At 36.1% G+C, this 21761-nt stretch overlaps 2 protein-coding genes across 2 annotated transcripts in view; one reads left to right on the forward strand and one right to left on the reverse strand.

The window, feature by feature from the left end:
* Positions 1-21761, forward strand: part of EPC2 (enhancer of polycomb homolog 2) — a 102255-nt gene that overhangs the window by 13366 nt on the left and 67128 nt on the right. The gene's annotated exons all lie outside the window — the stretch shown is intronic.
* Positions 17839-18466, reverse strand: LOC133097738 (large ribosomal subunit protein uL6-like). The gene has a single exon (XM_061199878.1). The coding sequence runs from the start codon at positions 18458-18460 to the stop codon at positions 17882-17884; it is 579 nt and encodes a 192-aa protein (XP_061055861.1). The 5' UTR covers positions 18461-18466; the 3' UTR covers positions 17839-17881.

A 21761-nucleotide genomic window follows, 5' to 3' on the forward strand; every position in this document is an offset into this window, starting at 1 on the left:
TTCTCTGTAAGGCACATTACCGCCTCTCCTGCTTAGAAACATTAGACAGCACCTCACTGTATTTGGGGGAGAGGCGTGTAAACAATGATATCATCAAAAAACCCCACAAAAATGTGAAAAGCATGGCACTAAATAGAACGTTAAAAGGACACATGTTTACAGTATGAGAGCTGAAGCAGGAAGTCAGAGCATTGCCTTGTTTGACCTCAGCTGGGAACCTGTGGACCAGTGGGGCGACTCAAATTCTTTGCCACTCTGCACATTCTGTGAATGACTGTGAAATCAAAGTATTGATTTTGGGGTCACAGATAAACTTTAACTAGTAGGTGAATTTGCAAGCATGGAATTTGTGAACCAGTGAGGATTGGCTGTACATATTTTTTCCCTTTTCATTTCTGTTTTGTTAAATGAGCTACTCTGTTGATTTCATTTCATGATTCACTAGTGGTTCAACCCACAGTTTGAAAAACACTGCTCTAACTCAGCAACAGAGATTATGTATTATTTACTCCTTATGTAATGATAAAATAGTAAGTGATATTAAACTCTCTCTCCATGTGTACACACACACTCTCTTCTTTCATTTAGAGACCATAGGGTTTAATCTTGATAATAGAGAGCTAGGCTTTTGGAGGTACATCATCAGGCTTGTCTTTGTAAAAGGTCAGTATTTTCAGATGGATCGTGGAGGGCGGCACATGGGTGGTAGCAGCAGTGGGGGTGGCGGCGGCAGTGGCAGAAGACTAGAGACAAAGCTTAGTATGAGCCCAGTGCACTGGAAATGGGATTTCTAGCCGTGTGTTTTCAGCAGATTTGTGATAGAGTAAAAACAATTTCGATGGCTCGTGAATTAAGAGATTTCAGGTAAGTCTTAATTTTATATCAGGGTTTCTTAACTAATGTCTCTGGTACCTAGATAGACTTAATGGGGCCTGAGAACTTATTGAATTTTTTTTTTAACCACAGTTTTATATGTATGTCTCCTCCTTCTCTCCAGTCACCAGGTTATAAAGGACTAAATGACTCAGAGGAAGTTAAGAGTCTCTTTTTAGTAGATAATACAGATTTTTTTCATTGTTAAGCCTCATTTTATATGAATCACAAAGTTCTAAATATTCTGAGATGTCTAAGGAGGTATTTAAAAAGCCCTATATTGAGTTTAAACTGTTGTGAAATGCAGAATTTTATTCACGGATTCTTGGAGTTTTTACATGGAAACCCGTCATTGAAGAATATAAATGTATTGATTACAAAGGAAGAATCTTTGTTTTAAGCACTAAAGTAAAATGTATTGTTTGCCTGTATTGCAGTGGAATTGTGTTTAGAAACAATGGCATAATTAAGAGTTGCCTAACTTGTTCACTTTTTACTGTTAGGACATTAATACAGCACAGTAAGGTACTCATTCTGTAGATCCAATTTTTTCATCCAAATTGATATCTAATTGTCCAAACACCATTTTTTAAGAAATTATTTCTCCCTGGTTTGAGATGCGACTTTCCTCATATTTGAATTTTCTTAGGCATTTGGGTTTATTTCTTAACTTTCTATTTTGTTTCATTGTGCACAAAGTTTATTGTCTTAATCGTTAATCATTTCATTATCTTTATATTTTTATCATTTAAAAAATAATCTGATAGGGCTAGTCACTTCTCCCATTCTTATTGCTCTCCTTTTGCAGAGTTTTTCTTATCATTGTTGCTTATTTATTTTTCCATATGAATTTATAATTATTTTGTCTAACTCCAGAAAAAAATGTTGGTGTTTTTATTGGAATTTGCCATACATTTATAAATTAGCTTGTAGGGAACTGACATCTTTGTGATGTTGACTTCCTATCCAGGAACATGGTTTGTCACTTCATTTGTTGAAGTCTACTTGACTATCATTCAGGAGCATTTTTCTTATATTGGTTTTGTGCATTTTTGGTTAAGCTTATTCCTAGGAATTTTATCTCTTTGGTTGCTGTTGTAAATCTAATCTCCTTTTCCATTATACCTTGTAACTTGTTATTGCTTGTGTTTTAAAAAGCTGTTAACTTCTATATGTTAATTTTATATCCTGTGACTTTATTATTTAGTTGTTGGTACTTGTTTTTGAATTGCTTCTCTTGGGTTATTGAAATATAGATATCATATCACTTGCTTATAGAGGTAGTTTACCTCTGCTTTTCCAAATAGTGTACCTCTAATTGCCAGATAGAAGGAGATGCATAGGGCAAGGTGTGGGGGGAGGGACAGGGAGTGTCCATGTCTTCCCTGAGAGTGCCACTCTCCCAGCACCTCCATGTGTTCACCAACCTGGAAGATCTCTGAACCCAGTCCTTTTGGGTTTTTTTATGGAGGCTTCATTACATAGACACGATTGATTAAATCATTGGCCATTGGTAATTGATCTACATTCTGCCACTCCTCTCCCTTGCCCAGAGGTCAGGGGAGTGGGTCTGAAAGTTCCAACCCTCTAATCATGTGATTGGTCCTCCTGGCAACCAGCTCCCATCCTTAGGTGCTTTCCAAATGTCACTTCATTAACATAAACTCAGTGGTGTTTAAAAGGGATTTGCTAGGAATATCAAGACACTTTTATTAGTCTTATCACTAAGGAAATTCCAAGGGCTTTAGGAGCTCTGTGCCACGAATGGGACAAAGACCAGATATATATTTCTTGTTTTAAATCTCAATATTACAGTATTACATGTAATTTTCAAAGAATTAGAATTTATCTATGTTATATATAGTGACATTATCTTAGCCAGAATTTTGTATTTGGCAGATATTTTTGTAAAATAGATTTATTGAGGTATGATTGACACATAAACTGCACATACTTAACGTGACCAGTTTGGAAAGTGTTTACATCTGTATACACCTGTGAAGCTATTACTACTGTCAAGATAATAAACATATTCATCACCTCCAATAGTTGTTTCCTCATGTCCCTTTATAAGCCCCCTCCCACTTCAGGCAAACACTGATCTGATTTCTATCACTGTAGATTAGTGGCTGCGTTTTCTAGACTTTTATGTGAATGAGATCATACAGTGTGTTTTCTTTTTTGGTCTGGCTTCTTTTACTCAGCATAGTTGTTTTGAGATTCATGCATATTTTAGCATGTATCAATATTCATTTTTATTGCTGAATAGTGTTCCAGTTTATGGACATACTACAGTTTATCCATTCACCTGTTCATTGAATTTTGGCTATGACAGATAAGGCTGCTATGAACATTTGTGTATGTACATCTGCTTTCATTTGTTTTGGGTAAATAATACCTAGCGGGTGAAATGGCTTGAATGTATGGTCGGTAAATTTAAAACGTTTCATTAAAAAAAATAAAAAGCTGTCAAACTGTTTTCCAGAGTGGTTATACCATAGCGGTACCTTTTGTGAGATGTTTACATAGTTTAGAACCTTGCTACTCAAAGTTTGGTCTGTGGATTTGGTGTTACCCGGGAGCTCCTTAAAATTGCAGAATTTCATACTCCATCCTACAGCCTGTTGAATCAGAATGTGCATTTTAAGGAGATCCTTAGGTGGTTCAGATGCACATTAGAATTTGAGAGCTCTGGTTTAGAGCTGTAGTTCTCAACCTGCTCCACTCTCCACCCCCCCCTTTTTTTTTTTTTTTTTTTTTGCTATAACCACTTGAGGGCTTTGACACTTCTGTGAAATTCTCAAATGTGGCTGGGAGATGGAGGAAGGTTTTTAAAAGTCTTGACGATAATATTGATAAATTTGAAATGTTCTGTCCCTCTCAGATGATTGCTTTCTGGTGATTTGCTTATGGCAATAAAGTGTTTTTGCCTGTTGCCCATTTCAGATTTGGTAGTTTCAGGAGGAATTGCTTCCCAGGCATTTTTCTAGTGTAGAGCTCTCTAGTTTGGCACAATTTCTTGTGGGTAAGAGATACTCATTTTCTTTCTGTGTAATTTATCTGGTGAATGGTCCATTTGCTAGCATTTTTTCCCCCTAATGTTCTTATTTTTCTTTTTCATAACCAGTGGTCTAATTTTTGGTTATTTTCATATATAGGTATCTTGAAATTTTCAGTATGGGTTATCTATCTACTCTTAGTATTCAAGGGATGCAAAATAATATCAGAAGTTGACTGTTAATCAATAGATAAATTAACTGAATATCAAATAATGCCTTTTAAAGCTGAATATCCATCATTTGTTTTGCCTGCTGTTTCGAATTTTTTTCTACTACTACTCATCCTCATTTATTGTGTGAATATTTAAGACCAAGCCACATTGATGTTAGTGTCACCTTCCTAAATTAGTGTTGATGTTGAAGGTCATGGTCTTAATAAGCATTAGAAAATTCTCAATTTAAAACAAGGTTTCCAGACTTCCCTGGTGGTCCAGTGGTAAGACTCCACGTTTCCAGTGCAGGGGGCACGGGTTCGATCCCTGGTCGGGGAACTAAGATCCCACATGCTGCACCACAGGGCCAAAAAATAAAAATTCTAAAAATAAATACATAAAATGAGGTTTCAAAACCCACAATTAGATAATAAGAGAGTAAACATTTACTTTATCAAGTAGAACAAGTTAGTGATATATAACTTTAAATTGTTTTCCAAAAGTTGATTTGTTAGACATTCTAGAATTATAATGCTTGTGATAAAATATTTCTATACAATAAGATTGCTTTCACTTTTTCACTTCTGTTTAAGATATGAGTTACTCAGGCCAGTAAAGCCCCTTACCCCCATTTCTTCTTTACATCCCCACAAGCAGTTAAGGGAGAAAGAGAAGCAATGAGTGATTCAGTTCTTAATCATTTAAAATTTAACACAGCTGTTTTTCAGAAGAGAAAAATCTTTACCCTGTTATTAAATTCTAAAAGGAATTTATTGCAAATGGGCACTTATCTGTTTCGTTGATAAATGCCTTTATTTTTTATTTTTTTATAAATTTATTTTTGGCTGCGGAGGTGGGGGTGGGGGTCTTCCTTGCTGCGCGCGGGCTTTCTCCAGTTGCAGCGAGCGGGTGCTACTCTTCATTGCAGTGGCTCCTCTTGTCGCAGAGCACGGGCTCTAGGCACGCGGGCTTCAGTAGTTGCACGCAGACTCAGTAGTTGCGGCTCACGGGCTCAGTAGTTGTGGCTCACGGGCTTAGTTGCTCCGCGTCATGTGGGATCTTCCCGGACCAGGGGTCGGACCCATGTCCCCTGCATTGGCAGGCAACCACTGCGTCACCAGGGAAGTCCCGATAAATGCCTTTAAATACAGTTTTACAGGAAAAAAAGAACAGAAACATTAATAATGTGACTGTTTGTTTTATTGATTTTTAGCTAAAGCTGATTATTTCTTTGGGAGGCAAAGTTAATAAAGTACCTGCAAGTTTACTTACAAAGGCAGTATTTAGAATACTAGAGGAGTGGATGGCTAGTATGTGCTTTAGGCTCGTGTTTTTCAAAATTTCTGTGGTGAAAGACCAGTTTTTTTTTTTAATTTTAATTCATTGCTTGCTAATACTTTTCTCAAGTATAAGGAAAATGAGTTACTAGAAAAGTTAAAAGAAAAATGTGGAAAATACGACTCCTTTTTTAAATTAATTTTAAGACATAAAATTACTGCCAAAATGCTTCAGAACTTTCTAAATGCTTATTCTAAATTTCTGTACCACAATCTGAGTACCACTGCTTTAGACTGGTGGTTCCCACAGATTTATTATCACATTGGAACTTGTTAGAAATGTAAGTTGTCTGGTTCTATCCCAGACCTACTGAATCAGAAAATTCTGGTAGTTTTGCTAAGCAATCTGTTTTGAAACAAGACCAACAGATGATTCTGAAACACACTGAAGTTTAAGAGCCACTGCCTTGGCCTTTTTCCTAAAATGCTGATTAACTGGGCTTTTTTAGGTGGAACTGGATAGTGTTTAAATTCTTGAGTGCCAACTATTAAGTAAAAGAATGAAATATAGGGTTGGTTACAAAATTAAATCTGTTGCAGATTCTTACAAAATAACACATGTAATTAAAGTAAAGATTGAAATGTTTGATGTGCTAAATGAATAAAGAGAAGATTCTGGTGTTTTGATACCAGAATTATGGATCACATAATTAAAATTATTTTGATAGAGTTGAAAAGCTTGACAGTGGTCTCACCTAGATGAAGACTTTGTTGGTCAAAACTCTTCATGGTTGTTAAGACCTCAGGGTTGCATAGCAACTGATTCAAACAGCTGTAAGTTGGATGTGTGGCAGGTTGTTTCAGTATATATTCATAGGAACTAGAACATTGTTATATTTCAGTGTTTGAAATGGGGTCTTTGTCTTGATTAATCTATTTATCTTCATTGTCCCGTTGTTTGTAACTAGGAGATAGAAATACAGTTGATTTTTGTATATTGATTTTGTATCCTGCAGTATTGCTAAACTCACTAATTTTAGAAGGTTTGTTTGTAGATTCCTTTGGGTTTCCTACTTAGAAGATCAAATGGGTCTGTGAATAAAGGCAGTTTTACATCTTCTTTTCCCAGTCTGGGTGCTTGCTCACTCCATCTTTCTGCCTGCCTGCCTGCCTCCTGTCTGGTGATTACACTGACTAGAACCTCCAGAACAATATTGAATAGAAGTGTTGAGAGCAGATATCCCTGTCTTATTCCTACTTTTAGGGAAGACGTATTCAGTATTTCAATTAATTATGATGATGTAGTTTTTTTGTAGATGCCTTTGATCAGGTTGAAGAAATTCCCTTTTATTTTTAGTTTTCTGAGAATTTTTGGAGTGGATGTTGGATTTTGTAAATGCTTTTTCTATGTACATAGATGATCATACAGCTTTTCTTTGATTTATTATTATGGTGATTACATTGATTTTCAGTGTAAACCAGTGCTGCATTCCTGGGATAAACCCCATTTGGTCATGTATTGTCCTTTTAATAAATCATTGGATTTAATTTGCTAATTTTTGTTTAGAATGATTACTTGTATGTTCACAAGGGATATTTGTAGTTTTCTTTTCTTGTAATGTCTTTTTCTGATTTTTGGTATCAGAGTAATACTGGCTTCATAGAATGAGTTAGTATAGTATTCCTTCCACTTCGGTATCTCGGAAAATTTTTTTGTAGAGTTGGTATTATTTCCTCTTCAAATATCTGGTAGAATTCACCAGTGAAGCCATCTGTCTCTAGGTTTTTCTGTGCATGAAGGTTTTTAACTACAGTTGAATTTCTTTAATAGACGTAAGATTATTCAGGTTACCTATTTCTTCCTAAATGAGCTTTGGCAGTTTGTTTCTTTCAAGCAGTTTGTCCTTTTCATCTAATTGACAAGTTTATTGGCATAGATCTGTTCATAATATTCTCTAGGATGATGTCTCTCTTGTTTCTGACATTGGTAAATTGTGTCTTCTCACTGTTTCCTTCATTGATCTGGCTAGAAGTTTATCAATTTTATTGATTTTGTTAAAGAATCAACTTTTGGTTTCATTGATTTTTCTCTGTTGATCGCCTTTGTATTTCATTGATTTTCACTTTGATCTTGATTTTTTCCTTTCTTCAGAATTTACTTTGGGCTTAATTTGCTTTTTTTTTCTAGTTTTTTAAGGTGGAAGCTAATGTCATTGTTACGAGACATTTCTTTTACAATGTTTAGGAGCTATAAATTTCTTCCAGAGTGCTTCTTCAGCAGCATCTCACAACCTGTTTTTTTTTTTTATTATTCAGTTTAAGATACTTTCTAATTGCCATTTGATTTCTTCTTTGATTCTTTTTTAAAAAATTATTTATTTATTATTTATTTTTGGCTGCATTGGGTCTTTGTTGCTGCACGCGGGCTTTCTCTAGTTGTGGCGAGCGGGGGCTACTCTTTGTTGCAGTGAATGGGCTTCTCATTGCGGTGGCTTCTCTTGTTGCGGAGCATGGGCTCTAGGTGCGCGGGCTTCAGTAATTGTGGCACGTGGGCTCAGTAGTTGTGGCTCACGGGCTCTAGAGCGCACGCAGTCTCAGTAGTTGTGGCGCACGGGCTTAGTTTCTCTGCAGCATGTGGGATCTTCCCGGACCAGGGCTCGAACCTGTGTCCCCTGCATTGGCAGGCGGATTCTTAACCACTGCTCTGCCAGGAAAGCCCTCTTCTTTGATTCTTGAGTTATTTAGAACTCTGTTATTTAGTTTCCAAATACTTAGTGGTTTCACAGAGATCATTCTGTTAGCAATTTCTAACTTAATTCCACTGTGAGAACACAGTTTGTGTGATTTGAATTCTTGTAAATTTTTTGTAATGTAGTTTAGAATATATCCTGTCTTGGTAAACGTTCCCTGTAATTGTGAAAAGAAGATGTATGCTGCCTTTGATGGATGGAGCATTCTGTAAAAAGTCAGGTCAAGTTAGCTGGTAGTGTTGTTCTTTTGTTGTTTTATTTATTATTGAGAGTGTGGTATTGAAATCTCTAACGTGGATTTATCTATTTATCCTTGAAGTTTTATTCGTTTTACTTTATTTTACTTTTTGACATTTTAAAAAATTTTATTTCTTTTATTTATTTCTTTTTGGCTGCGTTGGGTCTTTGTTGCTGCACACTGGCTTTCTCTAGTTGCGGTGAGTGGGGGCTACTCTTCGTTGCGGTACGCAGGCTTCTCATTGTGGTGGCTTCTCTTGTTGTGGAGCATGGGCTCTAGGTGCACGGGCTTCAGTAGTTGTGGCTTGCAGGCTGTAGACTAGAGTGCAGGCTCAGTAGTTCTGGCACACAGGCTTAGTTGCTAGGTGGCATGTGGGATCTTCCCAGACCAGGGCTTGAATCCGTGTCCCCTGCATCGACAGGCACATTCTTAACCACTGTGCCACCAGGGAAGCCCTGTATTCGTTTTAGTTTCATGTATCTTGAGGCTCTGTTATTAGGTGCATAGATGGGTCGGGTTGTAATGTCCTCTTGACTAATTGATCCATTTAAGCATTATGAAATAAACTTCTTAATCCCTGGTGACAGTCTTTGCTCTTAAATTTATGTTGGATGTTAATATGGTCATAATAAGTCTCTTTGATTAGTGTTAGTATCATGTATCTTTTTCCATTTAAAAATTTTTAACTTGTTTATGTCTTTATGTTTAAAGTACATTTCTTGTAGGCAGCCTATAAATTGGGTCTTAATTTTTTTAATCCAGTCTGGCAATTTCTGTTTCTTAATTGTCGTGTTGAGACCATTTACGTTTAATATGATTTTTTTTTAAATTAAGGCTTTATTACTTTTTCTTTTTTTAACATCTTTATTGGAGTATAATTGCTTTACAATGTTGTGTTAGTTTTTGCTGTATAACAAAATGAATCAGCCATACATATACATATATCCTCACATCCCCTCCCTCTTGCGTCTCCCTATCCCACCCTTCTAGGTGGTCATTTTTAGAGCAGTTTTATGTTCACAGCAAAATTGAGGGAAAGATACAGAGATTTCCCATATACTCCCTGTCCCCACAAGTGCATAGCCTCCCCCATTATCAATATCTCCCACCAGAATAGTACAATTTGTTACAATGTTACATTTTTTACTATTAATGAGCCTACATTGACAAATCATAAATGTCCAAAGTCCATAGTTTACATTACAGTTCACTCTTGGTGAATTCTGTGGATTTGAACAAGTGTATGACGTGTATCCATCATTATGGTATCGTAAGAGTGTTTTCACTGCCCTAAAAATCCTCTGTGTTTTTATTGCTTCCCTCCATCCCCCTTCAACCACTGATCTTTTTACTGTCTCCATTGTTTTGCATTTTCCAGAATGTCATATTGTTGGAACCAATTGTTTCAACTCTTTTGCCAGATTTTTTTTGTTGTTGCTTCAGGTATAAGGGTAAATTCATTCCCTCTCCCCTTTTTTTCTTTTTGCAATTTTTTATTGTGATAAAAATTCGCATAACATTGGTATAATATTTAATTCACCATATTAAAGTGTACAGTTCAGTGGTTTTTAGTACATTCACAATGTTGTGCAATGTCACAGCTGTCTTATTCCAGAACACTTCCATCACCCTAAAAAGAAACCCTATACCCATTAATCACTCTCCATCGTACTTGTTCACCAACCCCCTCCTTAATAACTGCTAATATACTTTCTTTATGCATTTGCCTATTTCTGAACATTTCCTATAAATGGAATCATACAATATGTGGCCTTTTGTATCTGACTTCTTTCACATAGTATAATGTTTTAAAGGTTCATCCATGTTGTGGCATACATCAGTATTTCACTTCTTCTTGTAGCTGAATGATATCCACTGTATGTATTTCATCTTTGTTAGAGTGGAAGTTAGCTGCTGAAGCCTTTTAACTGGTTTCTGCTGCTGCTTTTATCTCCCAGAGTCCATATTTGACCTCGGCAGGTGATTTTAATATGCTGTCAGGACTGAGAATCAGAAAGTTAGTTCTAGAAGAGAAGCAGGTTTAATTAGAATAGGATAAGGACTTATCTAGAATCCTTTTTTCTTTGTCTTTCTCCGTCTTTTTTTTTGATCATGAAAGGGATCAGTTTAAGTGGTTTTAAAGATTAGCACTGGTTGCTTTTTTGTAGTACATATTCTTTGAGTAAATTGTAGAAAATGTAGAGAAGAAAATAGAGACCAACTACAGTTTCACTACCTAATACTTTGACACATTTCTTTCCAGCTTTTTTACCTTTTAATTCTGCATTTATGCATGCTGTCACCTGTTATTCTATTTACTTCACTATATTTGAGATTATCTTCAATATGTGATTTTGTTGCATGCTTTTTCTACTTAATGTGTAAGCATTTTCAGGTCATTAAACTGTTTTGCAAAAAGTTTTAAATGGCAGTGTGTAAGTTTATCATGGATATACTAAACTATAATTACGCCAGTATTGGAGATAGTAAGGTTTTTTCCAGTTTTACTTAAATTATTGTGTAAATAATAGATTAACTGTTAGAAAGTTTTTGAAGGCTTAGAAACATTACCAAACTGTTCTCCAGACCATACCAACTTACACTTTAACACATTCACTAGCACTCATTCTTGAAAGTGTCTGTTTTACTCACCACAATTTCACCAGCGTTGTGAATAATAATTGCCTTACCAGCATGTTTTGTTTACATTAAATTTTTGTTTACATCAAAGGTTATTTTTTCTAGATTTTTAAAATCAATTTCATTGAAGTATAATTTACATACAGTGTAAAGCATTTATTTATTTATTTTATTCTTTTAAATTATAAATTTATTTATTTATTTATTTATTTTTGGTTGCATTGGGTCTTTGTTGCTGCGTGGGCTTTCTCTAGTTGTGGCAAGCGTGGGCTACTTTGTTGTGGTGCATGGGCTTCTCATTGCGGTGGCTTCTCTTTGTTGCGGAGCACAGGCTCTAGGCACGCGGGCTTCAGTAGTTGTGGCACGTGGGCTCAGTTGTTGTGGCTCCCGGACTCTAGAGCGCAGGCTCAGCCATTGTGGCGCATGGGCTTAGTTGCTTTGTGGCATGTGGGATCTTCCCGGACCAGGGATCGAACCCGTGTCCCCTGCAATGGCAGGCGGATTCTTAACCGCTGCGCCACCAGGGAAGTCCCCCATTTATTTATTTTTTTTATAATTTATGTTATTTTTTTGGCTGCGTTGGGCTTCCGTTGCTGCGCGTGGGCTTTCTCTAGTTGCGGCGAGTGGGGGCTACTCTTCCTTGCGGTGCGCGTGCTTCTCACTGCAGTGGCTTCTCTTGTTGCGGAGCACGGGCTCTAGGCGTGCGGGCTTCAGTAGTTGTGGTACGTGGGCTCAGTAGTTGTGGCACTTGGGCTTAGTTGCTCCGCGTCATGTGGGATCTTCCCAGACCAGGGCTCAAACCCGTGTCCCCTGCATTGGCAGGCAGATTCTTGACCACTGCACCACCAGGGAAGCCCAAGCATTTATTTATTTTTTAATTTTATTTTATTTGACCGTGCCACGTGGCATGCAGGATCTTAGTTCCCCAACCAAGGATCGAACCTGTGTCCCCCACCATGGAAGTGCGGAATCCTAACCACTGGACCACCAGGGAATTACCGTGAAGAATTTATTTTGTTTATGGTTTTGTGTTTTAATAAACAAATATACCTGTGTAACCACCATCCCAAACAAGGAATAGAACGTTTTCATTCCCCACAGAAGTTCCATTTAACCTATTTGCAGTCATATCTTCCACCCCCTTTTCAGGCAGCTACTGATCTGATTTCAGTCACTATAGATTAGTTTTGCCTGTTCTCAAACTTCATATAAAGGGAACCATACAGAATGTAGCTGCTTGTATCTCGTTGTTGCTTGTTGTACTGTTGAGATTCATCTATGTAGTATATATGATTAGTTTGTCTCCCCCACCTCCCTCTTTTTTTCTTTTAACTGAGTAGCATTCCTTTGAATGAATGTATTTACTTTACTCACCTGTTAATGTGCGTTTTTATTGTTTCCAGTTTTTGGCTCTTTTGAGTAAAATTGCAGTTAACGTTCATGTGCAGGTTGTTTGTGGACGTGCATTTCACTTCTCAGGTACACACTTAGCAGTAGGATTGCTGGGTCATGTGATAAGTGTATATTTATAAGAACCTACCCAACAGTTTACAAAGTGGTGATACCTTTTGACCCTTCCACCAGCAGTTGATGTTGTCAGTTTCTTAATTTTAGTCATTTTGTGGGTGTGTAGTCAAAACTGTCTGTGATTTTATTTTGCGTTTTCCTGATACAAAGATGTTGAACATTTTTTCAAGTGTTTATTGGTCATTCCTGCATCTTCTTTTGTGAAATATCTGTTTAAATCATTGGCTTATTTTCTTTTAAAATTGGGTTGTTTTGGGGACTTCTCTGGCAGTTCAGTGGTTAAGACTCTGTGCTCCCAGTGCAGGGGGCACAGGTTCAATCCCTGGTCGGAAAACTAAGATCCCGCATGCTGCAATCTGCGGCCAAAAAAAAACCAAATTGGGTTGTTTTGTTATTGTTGAGTTATAAGAGTTATTTATATATTCTGCATACAAGGCCTCTCACATACTTACTGTGAATATTTTTTCCCCCAGTCTGGCTTGTCTTTTTATTTCCTTAAGAATGTATTTTGAATAGCACAATATTTGAATTTTGAGGAAGTCCAGCTTATCAATTCTTTAATTTATAATGTGTTTTGTTTTATGTTCTAAGAAATCTTACCCAAACCCAGGGTCACTAAGATTTTTCTCCTATGTTTTCTTGTAGATGTTTTACAAGTTTAGGCTTTGTGTTTAGGTGTGTGACCTTTTTTTTTTTAAACACAGATTCCTAGAATCTTCTCCCAGAGATCCCGGTTTAATAGGTCTGGGATGGAGTCAAAGAATCTAGTTCTTTGTTTTGTTTTTTTAAATTTATTTGGTTGTGGCAGGTGAGTTCCTTAGTTGTGGCTTGCAGACTCCTTAGTTGCAGCACATATGCTCCTTAGTTGCGTCCGGCGGGCTCCTTAGTTGTGGCATGCGAACTCTTAGTTGCAGCATGCATGTGGGATCTAGTTCCCTGACCAGGGATTGAACCCGGGCCCCCTGCAATGGGAGCTCAGAGTCTTAACCACTGTGCCACCAGAGAAGTCTCTGTGACCTATTTTTGAGTTAATTTTTGTGTATAGTTTGAGGTAGGAGTATAGGCTTATTTTTTTCCAAACTGACATCCAGACAATTTGTTGACAAGACTATCCTTACCCCCATTCAGTTCCCCCATTAATTGGCACCTTTGTCTAAAATTCATTATGTGTATGTATGTATGTGGGTCTATGTTTAGACTTCTTTTCCATTGCTTTATATGTACATTCTTAGGCTGGTAACACACTGTTTTGAATAATTTAGCTTTATATTTTGTAATGTAGCTTGTAATCAGATTGTGTATGTTCTTCAATTTTTTTTTCTTTCAAGATTATTTTGGCTATTTCTTTTGCCTTTCCATATGAATTTTAGAATCAGCTTGTCCATTTCTGTAAAAAAAAAAAAAAAAAAAAAAAAAAAAAGCCTGTTGGGGTTTTGATTGGGATTGTGTTGAGTCTGTAGATGAATTTTGGGGGAAATTTTACCCAAGTAAATTTTTTGAACAGTATTGAACCTTCCAATTCATGAGCATACTACATCTCTCCATTTATGTTGATGTGCAAGTTTTACACATATTTTGTTAAACCTGTCTGTAAATATTTAGTGGTTTAACGCTGTTGTAAATGGTAATTGCTTTTTATTTTTATTTTTTAGTTGGTAGTATATAGAGATACAATTGAGTTATTAATATTGACTTGCAGTCTTGTTAAGTTCACTTTTTAGTTTTAGTAGCTCTGTTGAGATTCCCTAGGATTTTCTCCCTACATGATCATATTATGTACAGTTTTACTTCTTTTTTTCCAGTGTGCCTGCCCTTATTTCTTTTTCTTTCTTCACTGCAGTGGCTAGAAACTCAGGGAAAATGTGGCCTAGAAGTGGTGAGAATAGACCTTTTAGGCTTGTTTTTGCTCTTAGAGGGAAGGAATTCAGTCTTTGACCATTAACTATGATGGTCTGTAGGTTTTCCTTTGTGCTGCCTGCCCTTTATCAGATTGAGGACATCTTTTTCTTGCTTTCAGTGAATTTTTTCTTATGAATGGGTGTTTAAAAAAGATTTTGAATTGTCAAATTTTCTAATTTTTTTTTGCTTTTGTTCTCAAAAATTTTGCTACTATTAATATTGCACTTTAATGATATGTTTTAATAAAAACGAGAAACTTTTATCCTTGACAATGTGCTGTGGACTATTCTGAACACCTTATTAACTTATATAATCATCACAACAATCCTTTGAAGTGTATATGGTCTAAATTTTACAGATAAGCTTCAAATCATTATTTTTGAAAAGAATGTAAATTTCTTTCCCAATCCCCTTCATTGTAGACATATGAATACTCATTTCTAATAAATGAGGTTTGTTTTTTCTCTTTGTGTTCTAATTTGGGTTCTCTTCACACTGTCATTAATTTTGATTATTTTTAGAGCATGTGAAACATAAACAGGGTTCTAAAATTAAGAACTGTTAAAGGGTATATGCTCAGAGAATTGTCACTCCCTCCTTATCCCTTCTACTCCATTCGTAATATCCTATTCTTTGTAATTCTTAACCAATTTATGATCAATTTTGTGAAAGTTCCATGAGTACTTGAGAAGAAGGGGGATTGTGTGTAAAGTTTGATAAATAACTATAAGATCTACCTTATTAAGTTGCTTATTAGGTCCTTGCTTGTTATTTGTCCACTTGATTTGTCTTGTGCTGAGAGTGGTCTTTTTTATATATATAGATTTTATTTATTTAGTTAGTTAGTTAGTTAGTTAGTTAGTTAGTTTTTGGCTGCGTTGGGTCTTCCGTGGCTGTGCGCGGGCTTTCTCTAGCTGCCGAGGGCTTCTCATTGCGGTGGCTTCTCTTGTTGCAGAGCACAGGCTCCAGGCTCACAAGCTTCAGTAGTTGTGGCTGGCGGGCTCTAGAGTGCAGGATCAGTAGTTGTGGCACACGGGCTTAGTTGCTCCGTGGCATGTGGGATCTTCCCGGACCAGGGCTCAAACCTGTGTCCCCTGCATTGGCAGGTGGATTCTTAACCACTGCGCCACCAGGGAAGCCCCCTGAGAGTGGTCTTTTAAAATTATTTTTAGTGTATCTTTGTCTGTCTTTGCATATCTGTAGGTTTTTCTTCATGAAATGATTATTTGATCATAAATTATTATCGATATATAGATATTCATAAATGTGTGTAGAAATTCAAAATCTTTGTAATGAATTGTGGGTTTTGGGTCATGCTTAATGCTCTTTGGCTTGAATTCTACTTGTCTGATATTAGGATCTGCTTGTCTTTCTTACTGTATTCCATTACCTGATAAACTTTTCTGTTCCTTTTACTCTTTTTCACTCACTCTTTGTGGTGATGGTGGTGGGGGGGGTATTTCTTGCATAAAGCATATAATTGAGTCTTTGGTTTTGAGACAAGTTGAAAATCTTTTTGTTTTCATAGGTGAGATAAGTCCACTCACATTTATTGATATGACTGAATATGTTTGATCTCAGCTCTTTCATAATATTTAATTTTTTTGTATTATGTTATATTGGCTAGTTTCTTTTTTTATTTTGCTCTCATCTGTTTTCCTTCTCCCATTTTTAGTTGCATTATTTCTACTTTACTGTGCAGATGTTTGTACATTAGTGTTCCAGCCTTTTCCCCATCTTTGACATATATGTATATATGTGTGTATGTGTGTGTGTATATATATGTGTGTGTGTGTATAGTTTTGTTGAAGTTTTCCATTCATATCTTAGTTGGATGAATCCAAGATGAAGATGGGCTACACTAGTCATTTGTGGCTGTTGAGCATTTGAAATATGGCTAGTGTGAATTGAGATGTTCTATACATGTAAAGCACATGTGTTACATACAGGTTTTATAGACTTGGTGTGGAAGAAAAAAATGTAAAATACCTCCATACCTTTTTATATTGATTACATGTTGAAATGATAATGTTTGGATATTTATATTGGCTTAAATAAGATATATTATTAAAATTAATTTTATCCTTCTTCTTTTTACTTTTTTTGGTGTGGCTACTAGAAAATTTAAATGTGTGGGTCACATTTGTGGCTTCCATTACATTTCTTCTGAACAGTACTATTCTAGTAGATTCCTCAAAAGTCCCCTACAGAATTCCCTGAGTACTTTGTGTACCCTTGATACTTAAAGGATAACTTAGCTGGATGTAAAATCCTTGATTCATACTTTATGTTCATTGAGGTTTCTGAAAATGCTGCTCATTGATGCTTTGCTTTATGTTATTTTTAAAGTCTGATGTTCATCTGATTCTTTTGGCCTTTTAAGTTATTATTATATGTTATTGTTACTATTGTTTGCTTGGAGACTTTGAGGATTTTTTCATTAGTTTTGAAGTAAGTTTTATTCAAATATATGTCACAGTGTGTTGTTTTGGGTTACTTTTGCCAGGTACTTGATGAGCTTTTTTTATTGTGGTAAAAAATGCAGAGCCTAAAATTTAGTATCTTAATCATATTTAGGTGTACAGTAGTATTAACTGTATGCACAGTGTTATACAAGAGATATCTAGCACTTTTCTCATCTTGGAAAACTGAAGCTCTATACCCATTGAACAACAACTTCCCTTCTTCTCCTCCCCCAGCCCCTGGCAACCACCACTCTTTCTAAGAATTTGACTACTTTAGACCTCATATAAACAATGCAGTATTTGTCCTTTTGTGACTAGCTTATTTCACTTAGCATAATATTCTCAAGGTTCATGCATGTTGTAGCATGTGTCAGAATGTTCTTCCTTTTTAAGGCTGACTGATATTCCATCATATGTACATACCACATTTTGTTTATCCATTTATCTGTCAATAAACACTTGGGTTTCTTCTACCACTTGGCTATTGTCTTATAAATAACACTGCAATAAACATGGGTGTGCAAATATCTCTACGAGATCCTATTTTCAATTCTTTTGGATATATTCCCAGAAATGTGATTACTGGATAATACAGTACTGTTTTCTAATATTAAACCTTCTAGTCCATGAACACAGGACATCATTCATTTACTTATGTCTTTCTTAATTTCTTTTGGCAGTATTCTGTGTTTTTCAGTGTACAAGCCTTTCACCTCCTTGGTTACGTTTATTCCTAAGTATTTTGTTCTTTTTGATGCTATTAAGATGGGATTGTTTTCTTAATTTCCATTACAGATTGTTCACTGTATAGAAATACAACTGATTTTTGTGTGGTGATCTTCTGTCTTATAACTTTGTTGGATGCGTTTACTAGGTCTAACTTTTTTTGTTTGTTTGTTTTTGTTTTTGTTTTTCCCAAGTCAAAAGAGCTTTTATTCATTTTTAAAATATCACATATGAGTCTGGCCTCTTGCGGTTTCTGTAACTGGATCACTCAGATCTTATTCATCAGCCTGCTGAACTGTTCCTTTTTCAGAAACATAGATACCATCCAAAAATTTTCTGATATCCTTGTTTTTAACTGTTGTGGCTTGCTGAATCAAAGCAGCTGAATTTGACACAAGTTCAATGTCATTTCCTTCAAGAATCAACTCATCTTTCTGGGCTTGAGATACTGAACAAGCAACACCTGGCCTCATCCGAACCCTGCGGATATATTTTTCACCCCAAAAATTTCGGATTTCAACAAGAGAACCATTCTCCTGAATAACAACGTTGATGGGGAAGTGAGCATACACAGACCTCATCTTGTAACAGAAGCCCAGTGTAACGCCCTTGATCATGTTCTGTACATGACTACAGATAGTGCGAACAGTGGCCAGTTCCTTCCTATTCCCCCACCATTTGTCAACCCGGAGCCTCTTCTTTTTCTTCCCAAGGAGACTGAGTTCTACACTGATGTGATTGAAGTCCCTCCGCAGGGTGCCTCTGGGGCCCTTCACAATAACTGTGCGTCCCTTCAGAGTAATGTCGACATTTTCTGGAATGTCGACAGTCTGATTGCTGAGAATGGTCTTCATTCTCGCAGTAGATGCGGCAAAGAGCATTAATGTGTGAAATCTTTAGGGTTTTCTACATAAAAGGTCATGTCATTTGTGGGCAGAGACATTTTTACTTCTTCCTTTCCAATTTGGTGTTTTTTTTCTTGGTAATTGCTCTCCCTAGGAGTTCCAGTATTGTGTCCAATAGAAGTGGCAAAAGCAGGCATTCTTGCTTTGTTCCTGATCTTAAAGGAACAGCTTTCAATTTTCTACCATTGAGTATATTGTTAGCTGTGGGCTTTTCATATATGGCCTTTATTGTATTGAGATGATTTCGTTCTCTTCCTAGTTTGCTGAGTGTTTTTATCATGAAAGAGTGTTGAATTTTTTTCAGCATGTCAATTGAAATAATCATGTGGTTTTTGTCCTTCATTCTTTTATTATGGTGTATTACATTAACCAATTTTCATATGTTGAGCATTCTTGCATTGCAGAAATAAATCCCACTTGGTCATGATGTGTAATCATCTTCATGTGTTCAATTTGGTTTACTAGTTATTTGTTGAGGACTTTTGCATTGATATTTATCAGCAATATTGGTCTGTAGTTTGTTTTTTTGTATTTTTTTCTTTTACTTGTAGTATCCTTCTGCCTCCCCCCTTCCAGTTTTATTGAGATATAATTGATACAAAACATTGTATTAGTTTAAAGTGTACAACATAATGACTTGATATATGTATATGTTGTGAAATGATTACCACAATAAGATTAGTTAACATCTATCACCTCATGTAGTTACTTTTCTTTTTTTCTTGTGAGGAGGACTTTTAAGGTGTACTCTCCTAGCAACTTTCAAATATACAATACTGTATTGTTAACTGTAGTCACCGTGCTGTACATTAAACCCCCAGGACTTATTAATATTATAACTGGAATTTTGTACCTTTTGACCACCTTTACCCATTTTCCTATTCCCCACCCTCCTTGTAGTATCTTTGTCTGATTTTAGTATCAAGTTAATTTAATACTGGCCTCATAAAATGAGTTTGGAAGTTTTCCCTGCTCTTCAGTTTTTTTGTTTTTTTTTTTTTAAGATTTTTGAGAAGGATTGTAGATGAGTCTTTAAATGTTGGTGGAATTCTCTACTGAAGCCATCTGTTGGTGAGCTTTCCTTTGTTGAGAGGTGTTTGATTACTGAGTGAATAGATTCAATACCCTTACTGTAGTTCACGGTTTTAATTTTTTCATGATTTAGTCTTGGTAAGCTGTATATTTCTAGAAATTTATGTGTTTCTTTTGAATTATCCAATTTGTTGTTGTATAGTTGTAGTAATCTCTTATGATCCCCACCGCACACCCCACCCCCCACCCCCACCACCCTCGTGGCATCAGTTTTAATGTCTCTCCTTCAGTTCTGATTTTTGGTATTTGAGTGTTTCTTAGTTCGTGTAGGTAAGGGTTTGTCAATTTTGTCGATCTTTTCAAAACAACTTTTAGTTTTGTTGGTGTTTTTTTAATTTCTCTATTCTTAATTTCATTTATTTCTGGTCTAATCTTTATTATTTCCTTTCTTCTACTACCTTTGGGTTTTGTTTCTTCTGTTTCTAGTTCCTTGAGGTGTAAAGTTGGGTTGTTGATTTGAGATCTCTTTTAATGTAGGTAGAAATTTATTGCTATAAACTTCCCTCTTAGTATTGCTTTTGCTGTATCCCTTAAGTTTTGTTATGTTGTGTTTTCATCTTCATTTGTCTGTTTTCTAAATTCCTTTGTAATTTCTTTCTTGACCCATTGTTCAAAAGTATGTTGTTCAGTTTCTACATATTTGTGAATTTTCCAGTTTTCCCTTTGTTCTTGATTTCTACTTTAATTCCATTGTGGTTGGAAAAGATACTTGTTGTAATTTCAGCCTTCTTAAATTTGATAAAACTTGTTTTGTGGCCTAACATGTGATCTGTCCTGGAGAATGTTCTGTGTGAGCTTGAGAAGAATGTGTACTCTGCTGCTGTATGAAGTGTTCTGTTTATGTCTGTTAGGTTCAGGTGGTCTTTGTGTTGTTCAAGCCCTCTGTTTCCTTATTGATATTCTTTCTGGTTGATGTATTCATTATTGAAAGTGGAGTATTGAAATCCCCCTGACTTAATAATTTCATATGACCTCTCCTTGAGTCCACAAATTCTTTCTTCTGCTTGATCCATTCTGCTGTTGAACCCCTCTGGGTGGATTTTTTTTTTTTTTTTCCCAATTCAGTTATTGTAATTTTCAGGTCCAGATTTTCCATTTGGTCTTTTTTATGTTTTCTATGTCTTTCTTGATATTTGCATTTTGTTCATGCATCATTTTCCTTGATTTTGTTTAGTTGTCTATTTGTGTTCTCTTTTAGTACATTGAACTTTATTAAGACGATTATTTTAAACTTTTATTGTCAGAAAATTCACAGATCTTCATTTCTTTAGGGTCAGTTTCTGGAGATTTATTTTGTTCTTTTGATTGACCCATTTTTTTTTCCTGTTTTTTTCATGTGCCTTTAATTTTTGTTGTAATTTGTGCATTTGAAAAAGTAGCCACCACTCCCAGTCTTTATGAATTGGCTTCGTACAGGGTAAGGCCTTTACCAATCAACTCAGGTAGGGAGTCTGGAAGCCCCTCAAACCTTTTCTGGAGATACATCTTCTCTGGGCATCTGCACATAATTTCCCAGTTAGAGAGGTTTACTGGTTTCTTTATCAGGATCTTGTTGTAATCTTTTGCTCCCTCTGGTGTTTGTCAGTGGTACTTTAAGTTTTCTGGTGTTGCAACAAGACTCTAAGTTCTTTTTTGTTCTCCACAGCCCCCAGGCATCCAAAGAATGCTGGTTCAGTCAGCCTTCTGAGTTAAGTGAGACAGAAGATAGTCCCTTGGGCAACTCCCCAAAAAGCTGGAATGTTAGACACACGTTCCACTCTTCTCTTTCCCTCCCAAGGGAGAAGCTGTGAGCAGAATGTTTTCTCCTGATTGCTCCAAGCAGTATCAGATCTTGTCTGGTTATGCAAGTTCTCGTGTGCCATTTTGCTCCCTGCTGGGCTTTTTTTGGATAAGTAGATTCATATCTTTTATCTTAAATACTAGTTCTGTTGCATTTTCTCTTTTTCATTTTGTTCTTTCTTCAAGGACTCCAATTATATGAATGTCATTTGTTCTTTGCCTGTTTTTATATCCTATCATTTTCTTTCTTACTCATTTTAGGTTTTTTTTCACCTTATTTTTATTCTCTTGATTATTTGACAGCCTTTATACAACATACTTATGTCTTTGTTTGAGTACATTTTGCATTGGGCTTCTAGTAATTTTAGTTTTCATCTCT

The sequence above is a fragment of the Eubalaena glacialis genome, chromosome 1, assembly GCF_028564815.1.
Source record: "Eubalaena glacialis isolate mEubGla1 chromosome 1, mEubGla1.1.hap2.+ XY, whole genome shotgun sequence".
NCBI classification, from domain to species: domain Eukaryota; kingdom Metazoa; phylum Chordata; class Mammalia; order Artiodactyla; family Balaenidae; genus Eubalaena; species Eubalaena glacialis.